The sequence below is a fragment of the Ictalurus furcatus genome, chromosome 12, assembly GCF_023375685.1.
Source record: "Ictalurus furcatus strain D&B chromosome 12, Billie_1.0, whole genome shotgun sequence".
In the NCBI taxonomy this organism is placed as follows: domain Eukaryota; kingdom Metazoa; phylum Chordata; class Actinopteri; order Siluriformes; family Ictaluridae; genus Ictalurus; species Ictalurus furcatus.
Window position 1 is genome coordinate 26,215,972 of NC_071266.1, and position 23,966 is coordinate 26,239,937.

Here is a 23,966-nt window from a genome sequence, read left to right on the forward strand (position 1 = left end):
CGTCCAAAATGAATAAAAAACACTTCAAATAACACAAAAAAAAGTCAGTGATGGGTTTTATTTCGCCTCTAGAGGGCACTCTTGTAATGACAGCGGACCTTTCTCAGCGGCTCCCATAGGGGGACGCAACCCGGAAAACTACTGGTGTGGATTTGTTCTTTTTGATGTGGATAGAAAAAGCGGCTGGTTTTCAGTGCTGATTAATCGATGGACATCTACACAGCATGGATGTGCCAGGTTTCACTGCGAACTAACGAGTGGACACGAGCCATACCAAAGTCTGTGTGGTCTAACGGGTATTATATTGGAGCTTGCAAAAAAAAAGACTTCTATTGGACAAATTAAAAGAGCCAGATGACGTTTTAGTTACTGAAGTTAAGGCGACAGCTGTGTTTGTGCACCAGTATGGATTTATTTAGATACATTAGTCCACAAGTCAATAGAAGCTCCTCAGAAACATTGTAACACAGATGCGTGTATGTGTGTGTAGGGAAGTACCGCGAGTTCCACCGGCTGTACGGAGAAAAGAAGTTCACCGAGGCAGCAAAGCTTCAATTCAATTCAATTCAATTCAATTTTATTTGTATAGCGCTTTTTACAATAGACATTGTCTCAAAGCTCCTGCTCTCCCTCATGACAGTAAAGATCTCTCTCTCTCTCTCTCACACACACACACACACACACACACACACACACACACACACACACTGCACTCAGCTTTATCCACTTGTTTTCCCTGCAGTTGATGACGATGGGGTTGTGCACGTGTGCTGGGAAAATACTGGGAAAGTCAATCCTGGGTTTAAAGTGTGAACAGAAAACTGGATCAGATTATTTTTTATGTCTATGAGGGTCTTATTCAAACTTTTGCAGATGCTCAAACATGTTCGATGTATATGTTTTAAATAAATAAATACATTAAGTTTGTTAAAAACTGCTGATGATTAGATGCCGGATTTGTAGGATTAACACCTTCTGGTAAACAATTATTGCTTTTGTAAGTGTTTCACATAAGAACATTCAGAGACTTTCTGTACAATTGTGTTTCAGACTTTGTGTGAACACTTTGGGGAAGAAGCACATTGTGTGTCATGTATCCATGACTGCGTGTGACGGGAATCAAACTTGAGCAGGTCTAATTATGATGATGACTCCTAACAGCTCAGGAACACCATGTCTGAGGATTTATTCTTCCTAATGAAAATAACTGTACACACTGCAGATTCTAACGCTAATCTGTCTCAGTTGATCTCTGGTGCAGTGTAACTGCGTGAAACACTGGACAATGGAGTCTTCCCTGTCTTTCCACTTTATTTCCAGGGTGATGTTGACATGTATATGGAATTATAATCCCTGGTGTGTGTGTGTGTGTGTGTGTGTGTGTGTGTGTGTGTGTGTGTGTGATCTTTTCAGTGGATCAGACCTATGAACTCATGTTTTGTCTGGAAGAGCTGACCTCTGACAACAGCGAGCTTAAACCAGAGCATCTAGCACATGTGCAACACACACACACACACACACACACAATCTTAAAATCCACGCCATTTGCTTTTTTTTAACAGGTTTTTCAGTTGTGATTGTGTGATAAATCGTTTATTTCACTCTTAATGTAATGTTCAGCACAAACTGAAGTGTAAATGATGGGGCAGCGAGATGAAAATATACTTTTCTGACACTTGAAGTCATTTTCACAGTGGATGATGCGTGTTCATAAACCGTGATTAGTGAAAAGGAAGCTGAGAAAGCAGTTCACAAAGAACGCTGTTTATTTGAAGAACATGTTAAATCTTTGCTACAGAGTTCACTGTTTTCAGTTTGAGTTTTTTTCTTCTTTATCATTGTATATTTTTGTCCGTTTCTTAAAAAGTTATGTTCAGTACATCTGGCACAAATTCACTTCCATATTACTATAGAAACGATAACGTATCAGAACCAGAGCATTAATATAGACCTGGGACTCACAGCTGCACTACTGTCAGAGCTGCTGTTACAGAACACTAATCAAAACCTTCTGACCAATCAGAATCCAGATCTGAATAATCTCTGTGGTATACAGGATATGAAATGGGGTGTGTGTGTGTGTGTGTGTGTGTTTCAGGATGATGTCGAGTCCACAAAGCTGGAGCTGCTGCGATTGGCTCTGGCGCGTAACCTGGCGATGGCCATCGTGAAGGAGGGAACAGTCGAGGCATCAACACACACACACACACACACACACTCTCTGCAGTTATGTTAATTCACACATTCTCACTGTACTGTATATAAAACTGAATGAATGAAATGTTTTGACATTTAATTAAAAAAATGCTTTTGTTATACATTTTTGCAAAAACTGTTGCATTTCTCCAGATCTGTGTGTGTGTTTCTCTCTCTCAATCACTTAAGCATTACACCTGAAATAACATCTAAATAAGCTCTTGCATAGTATGTTAGACAAAAATTCATGTTAAATACATGAACTAATTTTATACAGCACAAATAATATCGTATTATATAATTATATTGTACTTATATATTCACTTCTTCAAAATATTGCAAGTAGAGTACACTTAAGTAATAGAGAAGGCACTGATGCCATACCGGGTATGATCAGCTGATACTAGCAAAGAAATGGGGATCAGATATCAGAGAAAATAAAGAACAGATTAGATCTGATCCTGGAAAAAAAAGATCTACACTATATTAAACACCAACTAAAGGACGGAGTGAGAAATGTGACTTGTGGTGAGTCTCCTAGGGGCTTCTTCACATAAACTCCTCAGATGCTAATCCTGTCAGGTGAGAATCCCACCAATGTCATGAAACTGTTCCTGTCCATTTCGGCTCCGTCTTCCACTGACTGGGTTCAGCTGGAGTTCGTGTGGTTTTTCACCTGCTGTTCCAAATAATCCCTCAGGTTTTCATTGGGACTGAGGATAATTTTGTCCAGGGGTCACAGGTTGTTCTACTCGGTGCTGAGACGTGTGTAGTCTATTAAAATGTAAAAGACAGATATCTGAATTAATAACCTAAAACTAGACTGTGGTACTTCATGATCAACAGCATGTAATCATCTCTGCTGCAGGAAAACATTATTATCTCCTGTTCATAATCATTCAACATTTCTTCATTCTTATACAATACATTTGTTAGAACATTTAGCTAGAACAGATGAGAACTTCCACAAGATCTAACAGGAACATGAGCAGATATTTACCATCACATCACTGCTCTTATACAATCACAGGCTGTAGAGCTTTATTTTGAAAACAGTGATCACTGCTGTGTGTTTTATCTCTTGTTCTACACGTGTATTTAAGTGCAGACGTTAAGAACAAGCGGAGGGGAACTTTACAGGAATGACAGAAGACACGGTGTGGAGGTGGAGTGCTGGAAGGAGTGTCAGAGTAAAGTGACTCCTTAAATTAAATATTTGTAGCAGTGTGGCATCAAAGATGATGATTTTAATTCGCTTTTATGAGAGCGGAGAAGAAAATCTGCTGTCGATCAGAAACGGGGAGAAGCCGAGATCATCTTATTCAGACAAAAGCAGCAGTATGAAGTCAGAGATAGCAGGGTGTCACAAGGAGACGAGGTGTTCATTTACAATCACTCTCATGCACTCAGTGCTGACATTTTGTAGACTCTGTCTGACTCCCTGTCTTCTGCTTTCACATCAATTTTAAATCAATACCAAAGAGCATTAAAGCTCATTGTTAGAAAAAGTCTGATTAAATAGAATATAGTACAATTTTAACCCAGTATCTGATAATCTGATATTTACTGCAACTCAAATTAAATGTACAAAATAATACTAATGTACAAAATAATCTATAAAATAATACTAATGTACAAAATAATCTACAAAATAATGCTGTCAGTCTTTTAATTTGTTTCAGTGTTTATCTAAAAAATATAATTACTCACCTCAGTGTCTGTAGTTTGTAATGTTCATCATTCTTCAGAGCAGAGAGACTCTTCACTCCTGAGTCTCCTAGTTTATTCTGAGACAGATCCAGTTCTCTCAGGTGTGAGGGGTTTGATCTCAGAGCTGAAGTCAGAGCAGCACAGCCTTCATCTGAGACACCACAATCATACAACCTGCAGAGACACAATGACACACTCTTCACTCTCTCAGTTTATGGACATCAAGACATGCTTTGTGCATCTTGAAATGAGTGTGTGTGTGAGTGTGTGTGTGTGTGTGTGTGTGTGTGAGTGAGAGAGAGAGAGAGAGAGAGAGAGAGAGAGCGCGTGTGAGACTGTGAATGTTTAAATGGTTTATTCAGTACTGACAAGAACAAGTCTGACTGTTTTATTCATGCAGAATGTGTTTGTCTGTTATTTTACACACATTCCAGTGACTTGGAAGAACATTAGACCCTGTTTTATTATTATCAAAGTGAAATCATTTAAAAATCACTCCTTATTTTTGATGAAACACTTAATGTTTTGACGTATTTTTAATGCATTTTAGTGCAGTGTGTGTGTGTGTGTGTTTTCATTACTGAGGAAAACTGCATAAGTTTAATACTGCTTGTCTATTTGGCTGCTTCTGTAACACAGATCTGGCAACCCGGTTCATAGCAGCTAGACACAGTCGTACTGAAAGAATCCTCACTAACAGAACAAAATTTCCACTTTAAGAATTTCACCCTGCATCACACACAGTGTATTTAGTTTGTGTCGGAGCTGCAGTTTGTGTGATTAGTTACAGTGTTGTAGTAAATTTCACAGTAATTTTAGACACATTGCAGTCGCATCAAGTCACGTTTTGTGCTGCAGCTTCTCACATACGTACATCTGACCCAAAGACTCTGTGACAGATCATCAGTGTGCAGTGAAAAGAAACAATCTTCCTCCTCAGGACATTGATGATGAACCTAAAACCTCTGCTTCAGTCTCACTATTAGAGAATGTGTCTTACTGAGGAGCAGGTCATGTGACTCTCAGAGAGATGATCTTACTTCAGTATCTCCAGTTTACAGAGAGGATTCTCCAGTACAGCAGAGAGACTCTTCCCTCCTGAGTCTCCTATATTATTCACAGACAGATCCAGTTCTCTCAGGTGTGAGGGGTTTGATCTCAGAGCTGAAGCCAGAGCAGCACAGCCTTCACCTGAGACACCACAACCCCACAACCTGCAGAGACACAATGACACACTCTTCATCAACACATTTTCATTACTTTAAAGATGATGTGTGGGATTTTATTATTCAGAATGACATGAGGATTTAATATCATCTGTTTATTCTAATTAACAATGTGTCTCATTTATAAAACTGGATATGAACGGGTTTGTGTGTAAATCGTTTGTACGAGCGTCTACACAAGAAATTTGGTATTCATGAAAATCCTGTTCATTCGTATTCTACTCGTGCTCCTGAGTGTGTGTACATTTATACTTAAGAAGAAGTCTTTATTTATCACATATACATTACAGCACAGTCAAATTCTTTTCTTCACATTTCCAACTTGTTAGGAAGTTGGAGTCAGAGTGAAGGATCAGACATGATACAGCGCCCCTGGAGCAGATAGGGTTAAGGGCCTTGTTCAAGGGCCAAACCTTCTGATCAGTAACCCATAGCCTTAACGGTGAGCCACCACTGCCCCAGACTAAATGATGTAAACACTGACTTGATCAACTTCAAATCATAGAATTTGCATGGATTACTGTAATATTATATCTGGAATATCCTGTTGAATTTAAATAGTTTATTTTTAAGATGTTTACAGTGTTTAGCAGACTCCTTTATCCAGAGCCACTTATAGAAGTTCTTTGGAGTTTCTATCAAAAACACATCCTCATGCTAGTTCACTAGATCAGGGACTAAGAGCACCACTGACAACATTTGTGAAAACCAGATGTTTTATATTATTGGAGTTTATTAAAGAATATAAAAAGTGAGCCAATACAAACCCATAAATGAAGACAAATAAAACTAATCATTAAAGCGAGTAAGAAGAAAATCAGACTTTCAGAGACTTTTGTAAATCCGGTGGAAAACTCGAGCTGGGTTTGACTCACGCAAACATTTACACACAACTTTACTAAAAGATCGATAAATGACCCCCAAAGTCATTAAAATAATACTTTGGGTGTTGATAGGTCTAAAGGAGTGAAAACAACTGGAGAGGTTAGAGAACAACTGTGAAAGATGGTGGAAGGTCGTCAGTGGTCTGTGTTCCCCAGAGGGAAAAAAGTAAGTAAGTATGAGACTGATAAATTTACAGTGAAGTCCATTGGGCTGCTTTTGTAAAGCAGATCTGGCAACCCTTTTTATAGTAACTCCATTTTAATTAAAAATTATTTATTGAACGTTTCACACATAAAATGTATTGACGTGTTAAGTTCTATAACATTAATTTCTCATTTTAATTTATAAATTCTATATTTTGAGATCATTTGCACCGTTTCCCTGCTGCATTTAAACCCTGCATCACACACAGTGTATTTAGTTTGTGTCTGAGCTGCAGTTTGTGTGATTAGTTACAGTGTTGTAGTAAATTTCACAGTAATTTTAGACACATTGCAGTCGCATCAAGTCACGTTTTGTGCTGCAGCTTCTCACATACGTACATCTGACCCAAAGACTCTGTGACAGATCATCAGTGTGCAGTGAAAAGAAACAATCTTCCTCCTCAGGACATTGATGATGAACCTAAAACCTCTGCTTCAGTCTCACTATTAGAGAATGTGTCTTACTGAGGAGCAGGTCATGTGACTCTCAGAGAGATGATCTTACCTCAGTATCTCCAGTTTACAGTGAGGATTCTCCAGTACAGCAGAGAGACACTTCCCTCCTGAGTCTCCTAGTTTATTCACAGACAGATCCAGTTTTCTCAGGTGTGAGGGGTTTGATCTCAGAGCTGAAGTCAGAGCAGCACAGCCTTCACCTGGGATATCACAACAACCCAACCTGCAGAGACACAATCAGTGCGTTTACATGGACAACAATAATCCACTCTTAACCCGATTAAGACCATACTCTAATTAAGAAACTACCATGTAAATAGCAATTTTTAATTACCTTGATCTGATTAAGGTCATACTCGAGGTAAGCAATAATCGAATTAAGACAGGTGGAGTACTCCTGTTTTAGTCGCATTATCGACGTGCATTACAGACATGTAAACACCTTAATCACAATATGAACGCTGTGCGAGTTTTCACCGCAGTTTGCGACAGGACACGATCACACACGGCAGTGATCAACATTTCATGGCGAACAAGAGAGTACGGCTGCGTCCCAAACCGCATACTTGCCTACTATAGGCCTGTAGTGGGGAAAAATACATGCATCTCGGCTACTATATAGACAGTAAGTATGCGGTTTGTGACGCAGCCCACGGCTTCAAGCAGTTGTCTATTTGCACGTACAGCATGACAAATTATCAACTGCACTTCAAGCGTTCGTAAAATTAAAAATGAAACACCCAAAACTGTATACGGTACCATAACGAAGAGGAGTCGTATGTTAATACGTGAGATTCTGGAGGGACGTCGGACGGCGTGGCGCGGTGACGTAATGACGCGGGCTGTTAATCTAATTATATTCTAGAACATGTAAAACGGGAACATGACTAAAGTATTCTAAAAGCGACTCATGTAAACACCTTAATCACATTATTATCTTACTCAGAGTAAGGTCAATAATTAGATTACTGCTGTCCATGTAAACGGTGAGAGAGACACACTCATCAACACATTTTCATTACTTTAAAGATGATGTGTGGGATTTTATTATTCAGAATGACATGAGGATTTAATATCATCTGTTTATTCTAATTAACAATGTGCCTCATTTATAAAACTGGATATGAACGGGTTTGTGTGTAAATCGTTTGTACGAGCGTCTACACAAGAAATTTGGTGTTCATGAAAATCCTGTTCATTCGTATTCTACTCGTGCTCCTGAGTGTGTGTACATTTATACATAAGAAGAAGTCTTTATTTATCACATATACATTACAGCACAGTCAAATTCTTTTCTTCACATTTCCCAGCTTGTTAGGAAGTAGCACCAAAAGTACACGATACTCGCTACCAAAGTCGATACCACAGTGTGGTGTTAAAAAAATTAAATAAATAATAAAAATAAACTCTCCTGGAGGACATCCTCCTCTGGCTGATACTGGCAAAGAGAGGGGGAGAGAGAGAGGTGTGGGGGGGGGGGGGGGGTTTAGTTATCAAACACTGTCCGACAGTGAGTGGAGGTGCACCCCTAAACACACACGCGCACATGCACACACACGCATGCATGCACACAGACACACACACACACACCTTATACTCTGAATACAAGCATTAGTTTAAATTCACTGATCTGGTGGCAGGCCAAAAAGATTTATTAAAAGCATGAACATGTGAATAATTATTAGTGACATGAGGCTACATTTAGCTGACAGGACACGGGCTGAATGGCGATGCATGGTGGTCCATTCGGAGGTAGTTTATAACACTGCAATGTGTTAGCGTCGTTAACAGATAACGGGCTATCGCAAACATTACATGGAGCATGACGGTAGCTGGTTTCACGACCACGATCCCAGCTGCCTCAACAAATATAACGTAGGACAGTCTTTCAGGTGCTTCGCCAAATTCCAGGTGTTTCCTCGCTTTGTTTGAAATGAACGATAGCATCGGTTGCACACCGGCAACGATACTAGCTTTCCTCTCTTTTCCTCTCAACGAGGCGGGGCGGAGCTAAACTTGTTAAGCTAATCTTCTGTAGTTTTTCCCGTGTGCTTGTAGGCGTTCTTCTTCTTCTTTACCACTTGTGGACCGACTAAAACACTTGCGCGTTTTTGCTGCCCCCGTCAGGTCCGGAAGAATCGCAGCCTCTGTACTTTCGTTACATACAGTATCAACGTTACTGCAGAAAAATAAGTACCGTCAAGTTTTAAAAATGTTGGTACTGACTTGGTACCGAAGTATCGGTTCTTGTGACATCCCTAGTCTGATTACATGGCAGACACAAATGCACGTATCCGATTCATATCAGATTTATTTCCATGTATGAATCGGAATCGGAGACACTTGAAGCATGTAGTGTAAATGCGGCCATAGAAGTGCTCTGGAGGTTCTATCAAAAACACATCCTCATGCTAGTTCACTAGATCAGGGACTAAGAGCACCACTGACAACATTTGTGAAAACCAGATGTTTTATATTATTGGAGTTTATTTAAAAATATTTTAAAAGTGAGCCAATACAAACCCATAAATTAAGACAAATAAAACTAATCATTAAAGCGAGTACGAAGAAAATCAGACTCTCAGAGACGTTTGTAAATCCGGTGGAAAATTCGAGCTGGGTTTGACTCACGCAAACATTTACACACAACTTTACTAAAAGATCGATAAATGACCCCCAAAGTCATTAAAATAATACTTTGGGTGTTGATCTTCTTCTTCTTTTGTGTCAAGGTTCCACTTAATAGTGAAACCATGATGGTGGAAGGATTAGTCGCTCAGCAGTATGATAGTGAACGTTGGTTCAGTACCAGTGCACCATGGGAGGCTCCTTCCGTGCACACACATTCACGCACTACGGACCCTTTGGACGTGCCAATCAGCCTACCATGCATGTCTTTGGACTGGGGGAGGAAACTGGAGTACCCGGAGGAAACCCCCACAGCACGGGGAGAACGTGCAAACTCCGCACACACAGGGCCACGGTGGGAATCGAACCCCAAACCCTGGAGGTGTGAGGCGAACGTGCAAACCAATAAGCCACGGTGCGCCCCTGGGCAAGATAGGTCTAAAGGAGTGAAAACAACTGGAGAGGTTAGAGAACAACTGTGAAAGATGGTGGAAGGTCGTCAGTGGTCTGTGTTCCCCAGAGGGAAAAAAGTAAGTAAGTATGAGACTGATAAATTTACAGTGAAGTCCATTGGGCTGCTTCTGTAAAGCAGATCTGGCAACCCTTTCCATAGAAGTTCCATTTTAATTAAAAATCAAATGTTTCATAATTTTTTTACCGTTTCAGTTCTATAACATTAACTTCTCATTTTAATTGATAAATTCTATATTTTGAGATCATTTGCACCGTTTCCCTGCTGCATTTAAACCCTGCATCACACACAGTGTATTTAGTTTGTGTCTGAGCTGCAGTTTGTGTGATTATTTACAATGTTTAGTAAATTTCACAGTAATTTTAGACACATTGCAGTCGCATCAAGTCACGTTTTGTGCTGCAGCTTCTCACAGACGTACATCTGACCCAAAGACTCTGTGACAGATCATCAGTGTGCAGTGAAAAGAAACAATCTTCCTCCTCAGGACATTGATGATGAACCTAAAACCTCTGCTTCAGTCTCACTATTAGAGAATGTGTCTTACTGAGGAGCAGGTCATGTGACTCTCAGAGAGATGATCTTACTTCAGTATCTCCAGTTTACAGTGAGGATTCTCCAGTACAGCAGAGAGACACTTCCCTCCTGAGTCTCCTAGTTTATTCCAGGACAGATACAGTTCTCTCAGGTGTGAGGGGTTTGATCTCAGAGCTGAAGTCAGAGCAGCACAGCCTTCATCTGAGACACCACAATCCCACAACCTGCAGAGACACAATGACACACTCTTCATCAACACATTTTCATTACTTTAAAGATGATGTGTGGGATTTTATTATTCAGAATGACATGAGGATTTAATATCATCTGTTTATTCTAATTAACAATGTGCCTCATTTATAAAACTGGATATGAACGGGTTTGTGTGTAAATCGTTTGTACGAGCGTTTACACAAGAAATTTGGTATTCATGAAAATCCTGTTCATTCGTATTCTACTCGTGCTCCTGAGTGTGTGTACATTTATACATAAGAAGAAGTCTTTATTTATCACATATATATTACAGCACAGGGAAATTCTTTTCTTCACATTTCCCAGCTTGTTAGGAAGTAGCACCAAAAGTACACGATACTCGCTACCAAAGTCGATACCACAGTGTGGTGTTAAAAAAATTAAATAAATAATAAAAATAAACTCTCCTGGAGGACATCCTCCTCTGGCTGATACTGGCAAAGAGAGGGAGAGAAAGAGAGGGGGAGAGAGAGAGGTGGTGGTGGGGGGGGGGGTTTAGTTATCAAACACTGTCCGACAGTGAGTGGAGGTGCACCACTAAACACACGCGCACACATGCACACACACGCACATGCACACAGACACACACACACACACACACCTTATACTCTGAATACAAGCATTAGTTTAAATTCACTGATCTGGTGGCAGGCCAAAAAGATTTATTACAAGCATGAACATGTGAATAATTATTAGTGACATGAGGCTACATTTAGCTGACAGGACACGGGCTGAATGGCGATGCATGGTGGTCCATTCGGAGGTAGTTTATAACACTGCAATGTGTTAGCGTCGTTAACAGATAACGGGCTATCGCTAACATTACATGGAGCATGACGTTAGCTGGTTTCACGACCACGATCCCAGCTGCTTCAACAAATATAACGTAGGACAGTCTTTCAGGTGCTTCGCCAAATTCCAGGTGTTTCCTCGCTTTGTTTGAAATGAACGATAGCATCGGTTGCACACCGGCAACGATACTGGCTTTCCTCTCTTTTCCTCTCAACGAGGCGGGGCGGAGCTAAACTTGTTAAGCTAATCTTCTGTAGTTTTTCCCGTGTGCTTGTAGGCGTTCAAGCATGTAGTGTAAATGCGGCCATAGAAGTGCTCTGGAGTTTCTATCAAAAACACATCCTCATGCTAGTTCACTAGATCAGGGACTAAGAGCACCACTGACAACATTTGTGAAAACCAGATGATTTATATTATTGGAGTTTATTTAAAAATATTTTAAAAGTGAGCCAATACAAACCCATAAATTAAGACAAATAAAACTAAACATTAAAGCGAGTACGAAGAAAATCAGACTCTCAGAGACGTTTGTAAATCCGGTGGAAAATTCGAGCTGGGTTTGACTCACGCAAACATTTACACACAACTTTACTAAAAGATCGATAAATGACCCCCAAAGTCATTAAAATAATACTCTGGGTGTTGATCTTCTTCTTCTTTTGTGTCAAGGTTCCACTTAATAGTGAAACCATGATGGTGGAAGGATTAGTCGCTCAGCAGTATGATAGTGAACGTTGGTTCAGTACCAGGGTGCGCCATGGGAGGCTCCTTCCGTGCACACACATTCACGCACTACGGACCCTTTGGACATGCCAATCAGCCTACCATGCATGTCTTTGGACTGGGGGAGGAAATTGGAGTACCCGGAGGAAACCCCCGCAGCACGGGGAGAACGTGCAAACTCCGCACACACAGGGCCACGGTGGGAATCGAACCCCAAACCCTGGAGGTGTGAGGCAAACGTGCAAACCAATAAGCCACCGTGCGCCACTGGGCAAGATAGGTCTAAAGGAGTGAAAACAACTGGAGAGGTTAGAGAACAACTGTGAAAGATGGTGGAAGGTCGTCAGTGGTCTTTGTTCCCCAAAGGGAAAAAAGTAAGTAAGTGTGAGACTGATAAATTCACAGTGAAGTCCATTGGGCTGCTTCTGTAAAGCAGATCTGGCAACCCTTTCCATAGAAATTCCATTTTAATTAAAAATCAAATGTTTCATAATTTTTTTACCGTTTCAGTTCTATAACATTAACTTCTCATTTTAATTGATAAATTCTATATTTTGAGATCATTTGCACCGTTTCCCTGCTGCATTTAAACCCTGCATCACACACAGTGTATTTAGTTTGTGTCTGAGCTGCAGTTTGTGTGATTAGTTACAGTGTTGTAGTAAATTTCACAGTAATTTTAGACACATTGCAGTCGCATCAAGTCACGTTTTGTGCTGCAGCTTCTCACATACGTACATCTGACCCAAAGACTCTGACAGATCATCAGTGTGCAGTGAAAAGAAACAATCTTCCTCCTCAGGACATTGATGATGAACCTAAAACCTCTGCTTCAGTCTCACTATTAGAGAATGTGTCTTACTGAGGAGCAGGTCATGTGACTCTCAGAGAGATGATCTTACCCCAGTATCTCCAGTTTACAGAGAGGATTCTCCAGTACAGCAGAGAGACACTTCACACCTGAGTCTCCTAGTTTATTCTCAGTCAGATCCAGTTCTCTCAGGTGTGAGGGGTTTGATCTCAGAGCTGAAGTCAGAGCAGCACAGCCTTCAACTGAGACACCACAATCATACAACCTGCAGAGACACAATGACACACTCTTCATCAACACATTTTCATCTTGGTTTAAAACTTACTGTAAAGATGATGTGTCTGTTATGTTGGACTGTCTCCCTTCTCTTGTCCAATCACAAGATATTATTAATACTGACCAATTATGGTGTAAAACTATTGATGGTTTATGTTAAAAGTAATGAGTCAGGTTTATTTTAAATCTCTGTTTAGATGTATTTTATACACATATCTAAGTGTATTTAATTATTACTTTAATGCACAAGTGATATGTTTAATGACTAATATATTTGTTCTGTATGTTGTACTGATTTAACTGAAAAAACAGAACTGTACACAACTATTAACTGCAGCTTTTAGTGAGTACTGTGTCTCTCAGAGAGATGATCTTACTTCAGATTTTTTACTTTACACTGAGGATTCTCCAGTAGAGCAGAGAGACGCTTCACTCCTGAGTCTCCTAGATTAATCCCAGTCAGATCCAGTGTATCCACAGTCAGATGCAGTTCTCTCAGATTGGAGGTTTCTGAGCTGAGCACTGAGTCCAGAGCTCTCCAACCACGTTCTTGAATTGTATCACACCTGATACTGAAGGAAATAATACATAATGAACGAACAGTAATGCAAATTATCAAACAAGTCCTCAAAGCTTTCACTGCAACTTCTCAGTTTCAAAAGCACAAACATCAGTTAGACAAACATCCCACACAGTCAGAGCTGTTCAGATTCGGCTTGGTGGGAGTTTTCAGCTGCGTCCATCATCACACACACATTGTATAAACATGGAGTATAAGATCCGGGACACCAAATGGGAAAGCAAGAGTTTGATCTAAAATGTTATTAATAGGAGAAAAGAAAGAGTCTAAAGTGTCCTGAAGAGTTAGATTGATCTGAACAGCTAAGACATTTGATTTGTTATCTTAACACTGTAACAGTAGAACAGTTCTATTCAGCTTTACTTACATTGCTTTTCTGGATGCTGCAATCACAGGCATCACCTTCACAAGAATCTCATCTCTTATTTTATCTGTAGAGATATATTTACTCAGGTCAAATTCCTCCAGCTCCTCTGCTGATGTCAGTAACACAAACACCAGAGCAGACCACTGTGAAGAAGAGAGTTCACTTTGTGTTCCAGATTTCAGGTAGCGTTGGATTTCCTCCACTAGAGAATTGTCCTCCAGTTCATTCAGACAGTGGAACAGATTGATGGATTTCTCTGTAGGGGTATTTCTACTGATCATCTCCTTGATGTACTGTACTGTGTTCCTCTTTCCTGTCTGGGAGATACTTCCTGTATGTGTTACTAAGGTATGTAAGAGTTTCTGATTGGACTCCAGTGAGAAACCCAGAAGAAAGCGGAGGAAAAGATCCAGATGTCCAGTCTCACTGTTTAAGGCCTGATCTACAGCACTCTCGTGGACATCTGAAATTGTCTTAAAGACCCGACTCTGTTCAAGAACATTTCTCTTTTCCTTCATGAATGTCAGGTGCCCATACAGAGCTGCGAGATGCTCCTGAATGCTCAGATGAACAAAGCAGTACACTTTACTCTGGTGAAGTCCAAACTCTTCTCTGAAGATCTGCGTACACACACCTGAGTACACTGCTGCTTCTCTCACATCAATGCCACACTCTCTCAGCTCTTCCTCATAGAAGATCAGGTTGCCTTTCTTCAGCTGCTGAAAAGCCAGTCGCCCCAGTTTGAGAAGCATTTCTTCATCACTCTCCTGCTTCTTTGAGTACTTTTCTCTTATGATGTTTGTCTGAATGATGAGGAAGTGTGTGTACATTTGAGTCAGAGTCTTGGGCATCTCTCCACTCTCTACTTCATCCAACATTCTCTCTAGAACAGTGGCTGAAATCCAGCAGAAGACTGGGATGTGGCACATGATGTAGAGGCTTCTTAATGACTTCAGGTGTGTGATGATGTTATTGGCCAGGCTCTGATCACTGATCCTCTTCCTGAAGTACTCCTCCTTCTGTGGGTCAGTGAACCCTCGTACCTCTGTGACTCGATGGACACACTCAGAGGGGATTTGATCAGCTGCTGCTGGTCGGGAGGTGATCCAGATGAGAGCAGAGGGAAGCAGATTCCCTTTGATCAGGTTTATCAGCAGCACATGCACTGATGCTGATTCAGTTACATCACACACTCTCTCTGTGTTCTGGAAATCCAGAGGAAAACGACACTCGTCCAATCCGTCAAAAATGAACAGAACCTTTTCCAAACTGGACATTTCTGTTTCTTTTGTCTCCTTAAAACAGACATGAAGGAGATCCATCAGACTCAGTTTCTGGTCCTTCATCAAATTCAGCTCTCTGAAAGGAAGTGGAAACATGAGCTGGACATCCTGATTTGCTTTCCCTTCAGCCCAGTCCAGAATGAACTTCTGCACAGAGACTGTTTTTCCGATGCCAGCGACTCCCTTTGTCAGCACAGTTCTGATGGGTTCGTCTTGATCAGGTAAGGGCTTAAAGATGTCATTGCATTTGATTGGCGTTTCCTCTGTTGTTGTTCTCCTGGATGCTGCCTCGATCTGTCTCACCTCATGTTCTTTATTGACGTCTCCACTGTCTCCCTCTGTGATGTAGAGCTCTGTGTAGATCTCATTCAGGAGTCTTCGGTTTTCCGGGTTTATCATCACTCCATTTAAACACTGAAACTTCTTCATCAGATTTAATTTGAACTTTTTCTGGAAGTCATTTACAGCAGCAGGTTCCGGGTCGTGTCTGTGACAGGGTGAAGAAGGAAGACATGGTGAGACATGGGGTCTAATTATTAAGTTTAAGAGTTTAATCACATTTTTTTCTGACTGTTACCACAGATAACCATTCTTTATGATGTTCTCACTGTGTATTTGCCTTATTCTACAGTATGTGTTCTATAATCTAATCACTCTGCAGGAAATAACAGCAGAGATGTTTATAATACCAGCGCGTCAGTGTCACAGTCATGATGTTGGGTTTGATCTTACCCTGTAGCTGTGATGGCGTTCTTTTCTCTTCTGTCTCCTGACTTCTGTAGAACACTGGGAATAAAAACTGTAGCTGTTAAAGACAATAACTTTCATCATTTTAATACTGGAGTCTAAAATTTAGCCCCAATTCTAGTAAAATAATTGTAGTAAGGGCATTAATATTTATAAAACACACTGCTAAATACAACATCACCAACATTGTGGACCTGGAGAAAAAATGTGTCCGTTTTAATTTGAAGTTTTCTAGTTTTGTTTTTCTTTATCTACATCTAGATGTATTAAATAACTTAGAACATGGCACCTTATCATGCAGGAAATGAAAGCTGAAATTCTGATCTATTGTCTCATTCATCTTTTATCTCCAACCCAAATGTCTTCAGTGTATAGCAAAAGCGAAAGAATTGGCCTCGCTGTTCCAATACTTGTGGAGGGGACTGTATATGGTCATTATGGTTGTAACAGAACATGAGGACATCATTCAGAATGAACAGATAATGTGTCCTGAATGGATGCAGATACAGATCATTATTATTTTAAAAACCTGCTAGAAAGGTTCACAGGTATAAAAATCTGTAACTCTATCCAGAATTATACGACACTGTGGATGAGATTCAGTCGTCACCTGTAGGGACAATTTAGTTATCAGTAGACCCACTGACATGATTTTGGGAGGTGAGATGATTAAATTGAGGAAAATGCTGATTGTGATTATTATTATTAATAAACTCTGTAATGTCAGTTATATGATTTATGGTAAATAATCAGTGCCTGTGTTCATATAAAGAGTCTCCATTTTCTAGTATATTTTACAGAAATACTCAGACACATCACTCTTCATGGAGACACGTCCAAGTAACCGTGATCTCAGTGGTGCCTGGATTTTAGCACAAAACAACAATGTTGTTACTTTGCACTTCCTGTTCATTTTAGAATCAGTGTTGAATACTTGTTTCTGTTTCATGAAATTTTATAGCCTGGTGTTTATGTACATTATATTATTTTCATAATTTATTATTTCCTATTAAATGTTTATTATTACTATTATTAGTAGTAGTAGTAGTAGTTTTAGTGTCATTACATATTGATTCCTATAGTTTATTTTGCTTATATTAGCATTTCTTGCTTTAGCATTTAAGACACTACCTGTAAGACATTTTGAGCTTCATAAAGTTCTGTAGTATCAATAAAGACCAAGAAACTGAAATATAAATCAAAACATATGCTAATCATTGTGTAGCACAGACATAACTGTGACTTTAACTATGAGAATTATGGGATGTTACCTGTGTACAGATGAGGAGTCTTCATTTCTAAAGTTCTGAGGAGGAACCATAGACCCATCACTCTTCATAGAGACACAGCTGGGTTCTGGGGAGTCTGATCTCTTTCTCTGTAGTTTACTGTACAACATTATAGAAAGTTCTTTATATACACTATTTACATATTCTGACTGACTTGTTAATTTGCTCTAATAATGAACAGTGGAATGTAAGTCTTTATTGGTTGTTTTAACTATGTTGTTAGCCGTTACTACCACTCTTATTGTCACATCAAAATACATTGAGAATAAACCGATAAATATCAGAATGCTGCTAATGACCCTGGACTGGATAAAAGAATGTGTAACACGGCCTTTCTCTCTGCAGTGACTTTAACTATGAGAATTATGGGATGTTACCTGTGTACAGATGTGGAGTCTTTATTTCTAAAGGTCTGAGGAAGCTCCATAGACACATCACTCTTCATGGAGACACAGCTGGGTTCTGGGGAGTCTGATCTCTTTCTCTGTAGTTTACTGTACAACATTATAGAGAAGGAATGAGACACAATTTACTTAATTAATGCTTACTTTATAGTCCACAGCCTTGTTTCATTTGGCCTGCGTGAACTTGGATAAAATAACACTGAAACGGCTCGTAGTGCACTACTGCTCAACATTTTCAAACTGTCCAGAATTCACAGCAGATATTCAAAGTGTAGCCGTCTGAAGGTAGTTACCATAAACCTTTGTACGAGTGCACTGGAGTTTCTATCACGGTTTGGCTTGACCACAGTCTGAAATGAGGGTTAAATAAACGCCTGTGTGCTGCACTTGATGTAAGTCTCACTCACGTCTAAAACGATTCAGAAGCACGTGGTGTTTTGTGCTGGCAGTGGCGTAACCACAAATTAATAGTTTGTGATGAGGAAATATACAAAATATAATCAGGACTGTTTTCCTCATCTGTACAGTTAAATTGTTTAGTGATGCGCTCGTGTATTTCAGGTGGATGTCAGACAGCAGAAGGAGCGCTGATGACACTAGTTTGTTATTTTAGTAATTTAAGGCACAATCTACAATCTTTCTACATTAATAACGGTGCCATGAAACAGAATTATGACAGCTCCACTGAAAAAGATAAAGATTACATGTTAATAACAGAGAAAAATGACACCTTATATTATAAATCCTGATCTACTTTTCTTCTGCAGTAAACTCCAGCAGCTACTTCACCGGCTCTCACCTCCATATCTCTGTGCTTATAGTGTAGATATCTGACTAGTAACTTTCTAACAGAAACAGGAACAATGCACCATCCCAGAAGACTAATCCTGTTTCTCATCACAGCAGCTGCTATCAAATAAAATGGGATTAAACAAAGGAATGACTTCCTAAAAAATGTTTTACATTATAGTCAGTATAATAAATATAATTATAATTATTAAACTGATTTTATTATTATTATAAATGTTATTATACACTTTAATAGCCCTTCTTTTTCCTGTAGAAACATCCTATACGAATGTCAGAGACTACAGATTATTGGTGTTATTTGATAGAATATGATAAATGTGAGGAAAAATGTATAAACTTTGATTATGGCCCTTCAGGGTCTCACAAAAATGCTGAAGTGTCTCAGGCAGAGTTTGAGTTTAACGCCCCTATTGTACTGATATTGCAGTGGTTTGATTTGTGTAAACACCGTCTCGTCAGTATCGTCTTCTGAAGCCTGTATAGGGATATGTCTCGTACCGTGGCTTTAGTGTATTGTCTCATGTCTCTTTACTGTTCGACTGTATGGTTCATTTTCATAAGGACATCATTTTATTACAATCAACAGAATCTAGCAGTTTTTTCAAGTGATGACTGATAACTTCTCATGCTTAGTATAAATTTGTGTTATTATTTTCATATAAACTCATTATATATTCCAGATATGAATATTTAATGACTAAAATACTAAGACATGGAAGCTTACTGGTTATTTGAGGGCGGGGTCACATTATCTGTGTCCAGGTCAGGGGTCTCCATGTTTGAATATTAGTGTAAACACAGACAGCTCATGGACACACAGCTGAGTCCTGAAGATGCTGATCTCTTCTGCTGGAATTACTGACACTCCTAGAAAACACAAAACAAACACACAGGTAAAATTGGGGGAAAAATCTTTCACATCTCTCAACTAAAGAAAATGTTGCTCCTTTGATAAAACAAAGTTGTGTGTGTGTGTGTGTGTGTGTGTGTGTGTGTGTGTGTTTGTGTGTGTGTGTGTCTGTGTGTGTGTGTGTGTAGAGGTGAGGTGAACAGATCAATAATCAGGGGAGGGAGACCTCTGCTGGAAGGGGGGAGACACAGTTTGAAGTGCAAGTATGATGCTTTAAATAAAAAGTCTAAAATGATTTGTAGTTAATAGAAGTGCTACTTTAACTCTAATATCACTTTCTCTTTAACAGCATTACATGGGTTTTAATTTAAATAAATGTACTGTAAATTCTGAGCCAGAAGTCAGTAAGTCTGAAATCAGTTGTACTAAACAGAGATGATTTCTGTGAGCCTAAAGTAAGGATGTTCCATATGACTGTTTTAGACTGTGAACGATCCATGATCTGTATTTACAGAGGGATCACACGTACCATAATACTAAATATATTTTGTTCGCTGTGCTGAAAATGCTTAGACACGTCATCTTGTTTTATGATCCAGACTTTATCCACTAGTTCTCATGTTCTCACTGACACACACATGGACAAACCAATAATAACCAGTGTTTCACATTAATCCCCTAGAGTGTCGAATATTTTCACAGTTTCCATAAGCATCTCTCACTCCAAGTCAGATAGATGCTCCCCTCCCCTTTTCCTTTTTCTCAGCAGTGGGCAGGCCCAAGTGGCTTGACTGTAACCTCAAATATCATTGGATAACTCATTTTTTCGGAAATCAGTTCTGATTGGCTGCCTTCCACTTCCATTAGCGAAGTTACCTGTTCTTCATGAGAGACACGACTTCATCCACCAACACACTACATGTGAGTCATTGTATTTGTTGACAGTTTTTGACTGATACCCTTGCAACACACTACATTATGTAATATAATATATTTTAATACAGGGTATCTTTACCAGTTGTTAATAGACAGGAAGTGTTCTAACAGTTTACTGGTTAGCCTTTGCATTCTTGGCATGTTAATAGATAGCGATCCATCCAGCTATCATCGTATTGATAATCATTCATGTAGTAAGACTCATAATTAATTGTGAGCCAAAAAATGATCATATTAACTAACTAATTAAGAATTTTATTACAGTTACGCCTACAAGATAGTACTGAGCTACAGGAACACTATCCTGCGGAGCCCCTAAGGGGACATGGTGCTGAAAAATAATATGAGATTGGAGGAAAATTTACATTTTGATGCTTTTCCATTCCCCCGAGAAACTTTCGAGTAAAATGAATTGCTCTTTATTGTGAGCATAGAGTAGGTCACTGTGAACTGATCTGAGTGGGTTTTAGATTTGAAACGTCCCTTTTACTCTTACAGCAGTTAGATGAAGTAAAATATTAATATTTTGTTGTCAGAGATTTCCTCTGTGAAATAAACCATCTACTCTTTTTAAAAACGTATTACTTCAAAATTCTACAGTAAAATGAATTGATCTTTATTGTGAGCTTATAGTAGGTCTCTATGAACTGATCTGAGAGGATTTGATCACCTACCAATCTGAAACGTACCTTTTACTTCAGTCTTAAGACGAAATAAAATATTAACATTTTGCTGTCGGACTTCCTCTGTGAAATGAACCGTTATCAATCTACACGTTTAAAAATATATTCATGTTTAGATTTATAACAATAATAATAATAATAATAATATAGTTTCTTAAAAGATGTTTTAGTAAATGTATATTTATTTGGCTTACTACTTTATAGTGTCTCTTTAAACTTAATTGATTTTGCCATTATTTAAATGTAAAGGGTTATAAAGACGTTTTTCCTGTACACTCATAAATACTGTCAATTGTTGTGTTTGTTGTGTTCCTTATGTATTTAAAATGATGGTTTTGTATAAAAGTGAAGGAGCTTTTTCTGCTGCTGTTTATGTGCATCTAGATGAAGCGAGATTTCAGGAAGAGCTGCTGCTTAACCGCAGTGTGAAAACCTTCAACTAACCACTGACTTTATTTCTTTATACTCGAGTCCAAGCTGAAAATAAACCTCTCTGAACCGCTCCATTATGAAGGTGTTCTGTCTGAACCACGGCCCTGCTGCAGAGAGAAATTAAACCGGAAGTACTGTTTGTACAACACAACGACGGGGGATTATTATACATCATCATGGCCTTTTCTGGACTTCCGTAGAAGACAGATCTTAAAACATATGATGTTTGTTCCACACTAATAAATCTAAATCCCCCAAACACTGAACATTCATCGAAGAGAGAAACTTATATATAAAATATATAACACACAGCTGATAAACAGCAGCTTTACAGGGAAGATGGCTTCAGTTCCGGGGAAGTGACGCAGTTTTCTTACTGCTGTTTTTACACGAGTAAAATAAAATATAAAGTCGTTTCTGTTAAAGAAATAACTTACTTTTATTCAGCAGTCCATGTTGTGTGACATTAATATCACCGTTTCTGCCTGGTGTTGAGGTTTTTCTGCTTTTCCAACAGAGACAAAATGGAGTCGAGGCTGAGAGAGAAACTCTTTCACTTTTACCTGTGACGTTAGCTCCGCCCCCTACCTGCTGAAGCCTGCAGAACGGGGCGGGGCTTCGCGCCGCTGAAAAAGAGAGTTGCGACACGCCCATAGAATTCTGCAGGAATAGTGTTGAAGAAATGAACTCATTTCACTTTGCTGTAAAAGAGACTCTTTAGTTTATTTCTGCATGCAGCTGGAGAGATCACATGTTGGAACCACATACTGTACATACTGTTGCGTGGCACAAGCACTTACTGTACAGGACACACACACACACACACACACACTTTTTTACACTCACTAATTCAGTCTCAGTGATCAGCACAAACAATAACATTTTATGGCTTGTGTTTTAGTAATAACATTAGTAATAACAAACCAGGACTGCAATCAGAAGAGAAATAAAACACTAAAGCATTAAAACACACACAGCAATTAAACACACCTGTATTGCACGATGACATCAATAAATAAAAACACGTTCGTCCGGTAAACATGACATATACAATTAAACATGTGGTTTAAAGCTGAGAGGTAGCGAGAGGAGCCGTGTTCAACATGAACACCACGATGACGAGGACGTCGCGGGAAGACACTCGGAGTTGAAGTGCAGGAGGAATAAACCTCATTTCTGACATTCCAGCTGGGGAAAATCGTAATTCTCATCCTCTTGGAGAAAAAATTCATCTCAGACTGGTCATTTCAAAAACAAGTCATTTCTACCTCTGACTATGGAAAAATGCAATTCGTTAATTCCGACTGGGAAAAATCTTACTTATTATCTTTGGACTGGGAGAAAATACAATTCCCACTTTCTGTGTGTGAAAAAAACCACAATACCCTACATTCCAACTGGGAGAAAAAAAGTTTTTACCATCTCAGACTGGAACAAAAACATTTCCCAATACCAGACTTCACAATTCTCCATTTCTTACTGGAAAAAGTGTTTTCAGTCTTTATTGTAGAGCTGCAACAACTAATCGATAATAATCCAAACAGATTTCCAAACAGCAAGTGAAGGAGAGGCCAAAAAGGATGGAAACGAGTCCGATGCTGGAACTGCTGGAAAAGAAAAATGAAAAAGATTCAGGTAAGACATACATCCTCATGTAAACTTGGACTACATCACATTCTACACCCACCATTTAAACCGACACACTGTTGGTCAGGCTGCAACATAAGGTCATTTTATTTTAACCAAAATAATCATCATAATTATAAAGAAAAACAGTTTATTACAGTTTACTTATTGTAAAGTGTCACCAAAACAGGAATCTTTAATAAAAGCAAAAGCACTCTGAACAGTATGGTGTGGAGTTGGGGTACATCTGAGGAACAACATTTAAGCAGCTTTTTAATTTATCTAGTTTTAAATAGTTTGATGTGTATATATTAGAGCTGCAACTAACGATTATTTTCATAATCGATTAGTTGGCCGATTGATTTTTTTCGATCCCTGCCCCTTACACACAGCGGAGCATTTTGGATACAAACATGAGTTTTTGCTCGTGCAGCACAGTTTGATCTCCGCGGTGTTTAATATAAAATTCTTCTCTGCCTTAGAGGACTTTCTTCCTCAGTCACTTGACAATTACTCCTCCGTCTGATGGAGACTGAGGTCTTGTTGGTAATAAAAGGTAATGGTGACATGAACAGTAAACTGAAGAAAGTCACTGTCTGTGACTCTGGGTATTAGGCTAAACTTTGCGGTGTCACATTACATGCGTATGACGTCATGTGCCACTGACTAGGAAGTGGCTTATACTTCTCGTCAGAAAAAAACCAATAGTGATCCATTTGAGACGATATTACCTTAAAATTCATACCTAAAATTCATACACTAGACCAGTGTTTCCAATCGGGTAAACCAGGT

The 23,966-nt window shown here is 39.2% G+C and overlaps 1 protein-coding gene across 1 annotated transcript; it reads right to left on the reverse strand.

Annotated features, from left to right (window-relative positions):
* Window positions 1–1,748: 1,748 nt before the first annotated feature.
* On the reverse strand, window positions 1,749–22,539 carry LOC128615550 (NACHT, LRR and PYD domains-containing protein 12-like). The gene is made up of 12 exons (XM_053637738.1): window positions 21,986–22,539; window positions 19,372–19,514; window positions 17,811–17,927; window positions 17,416–17,532; window positions 16,130–16,183; window positions 14,115–15,884; window positions 12,983–13,156; window positions 10,364–10,537; window positions 6,726–6,899; window positions 4,947–5,120; window positions 3,907–4,080; window positions 1,749–2,970 (listed from the first exon to the last, which is right to left on the reverse strand). The coding sequence occupies exons 2-12, from the start codon at window positions 19,422–19,424 to the stop codon at window positions 2,901–2,903; spliced, it is 3,051 nt and encodes a 1,016-aa protein (XP_053493713.1). The 5' UTR covers window positions 19,425–19,514; window positions 21,986–22,539; the 3' UTR covers window positions 1,749–2,900.
* Window positions 22,540–23,966: the final 1,427 nt, after the last annotated feature.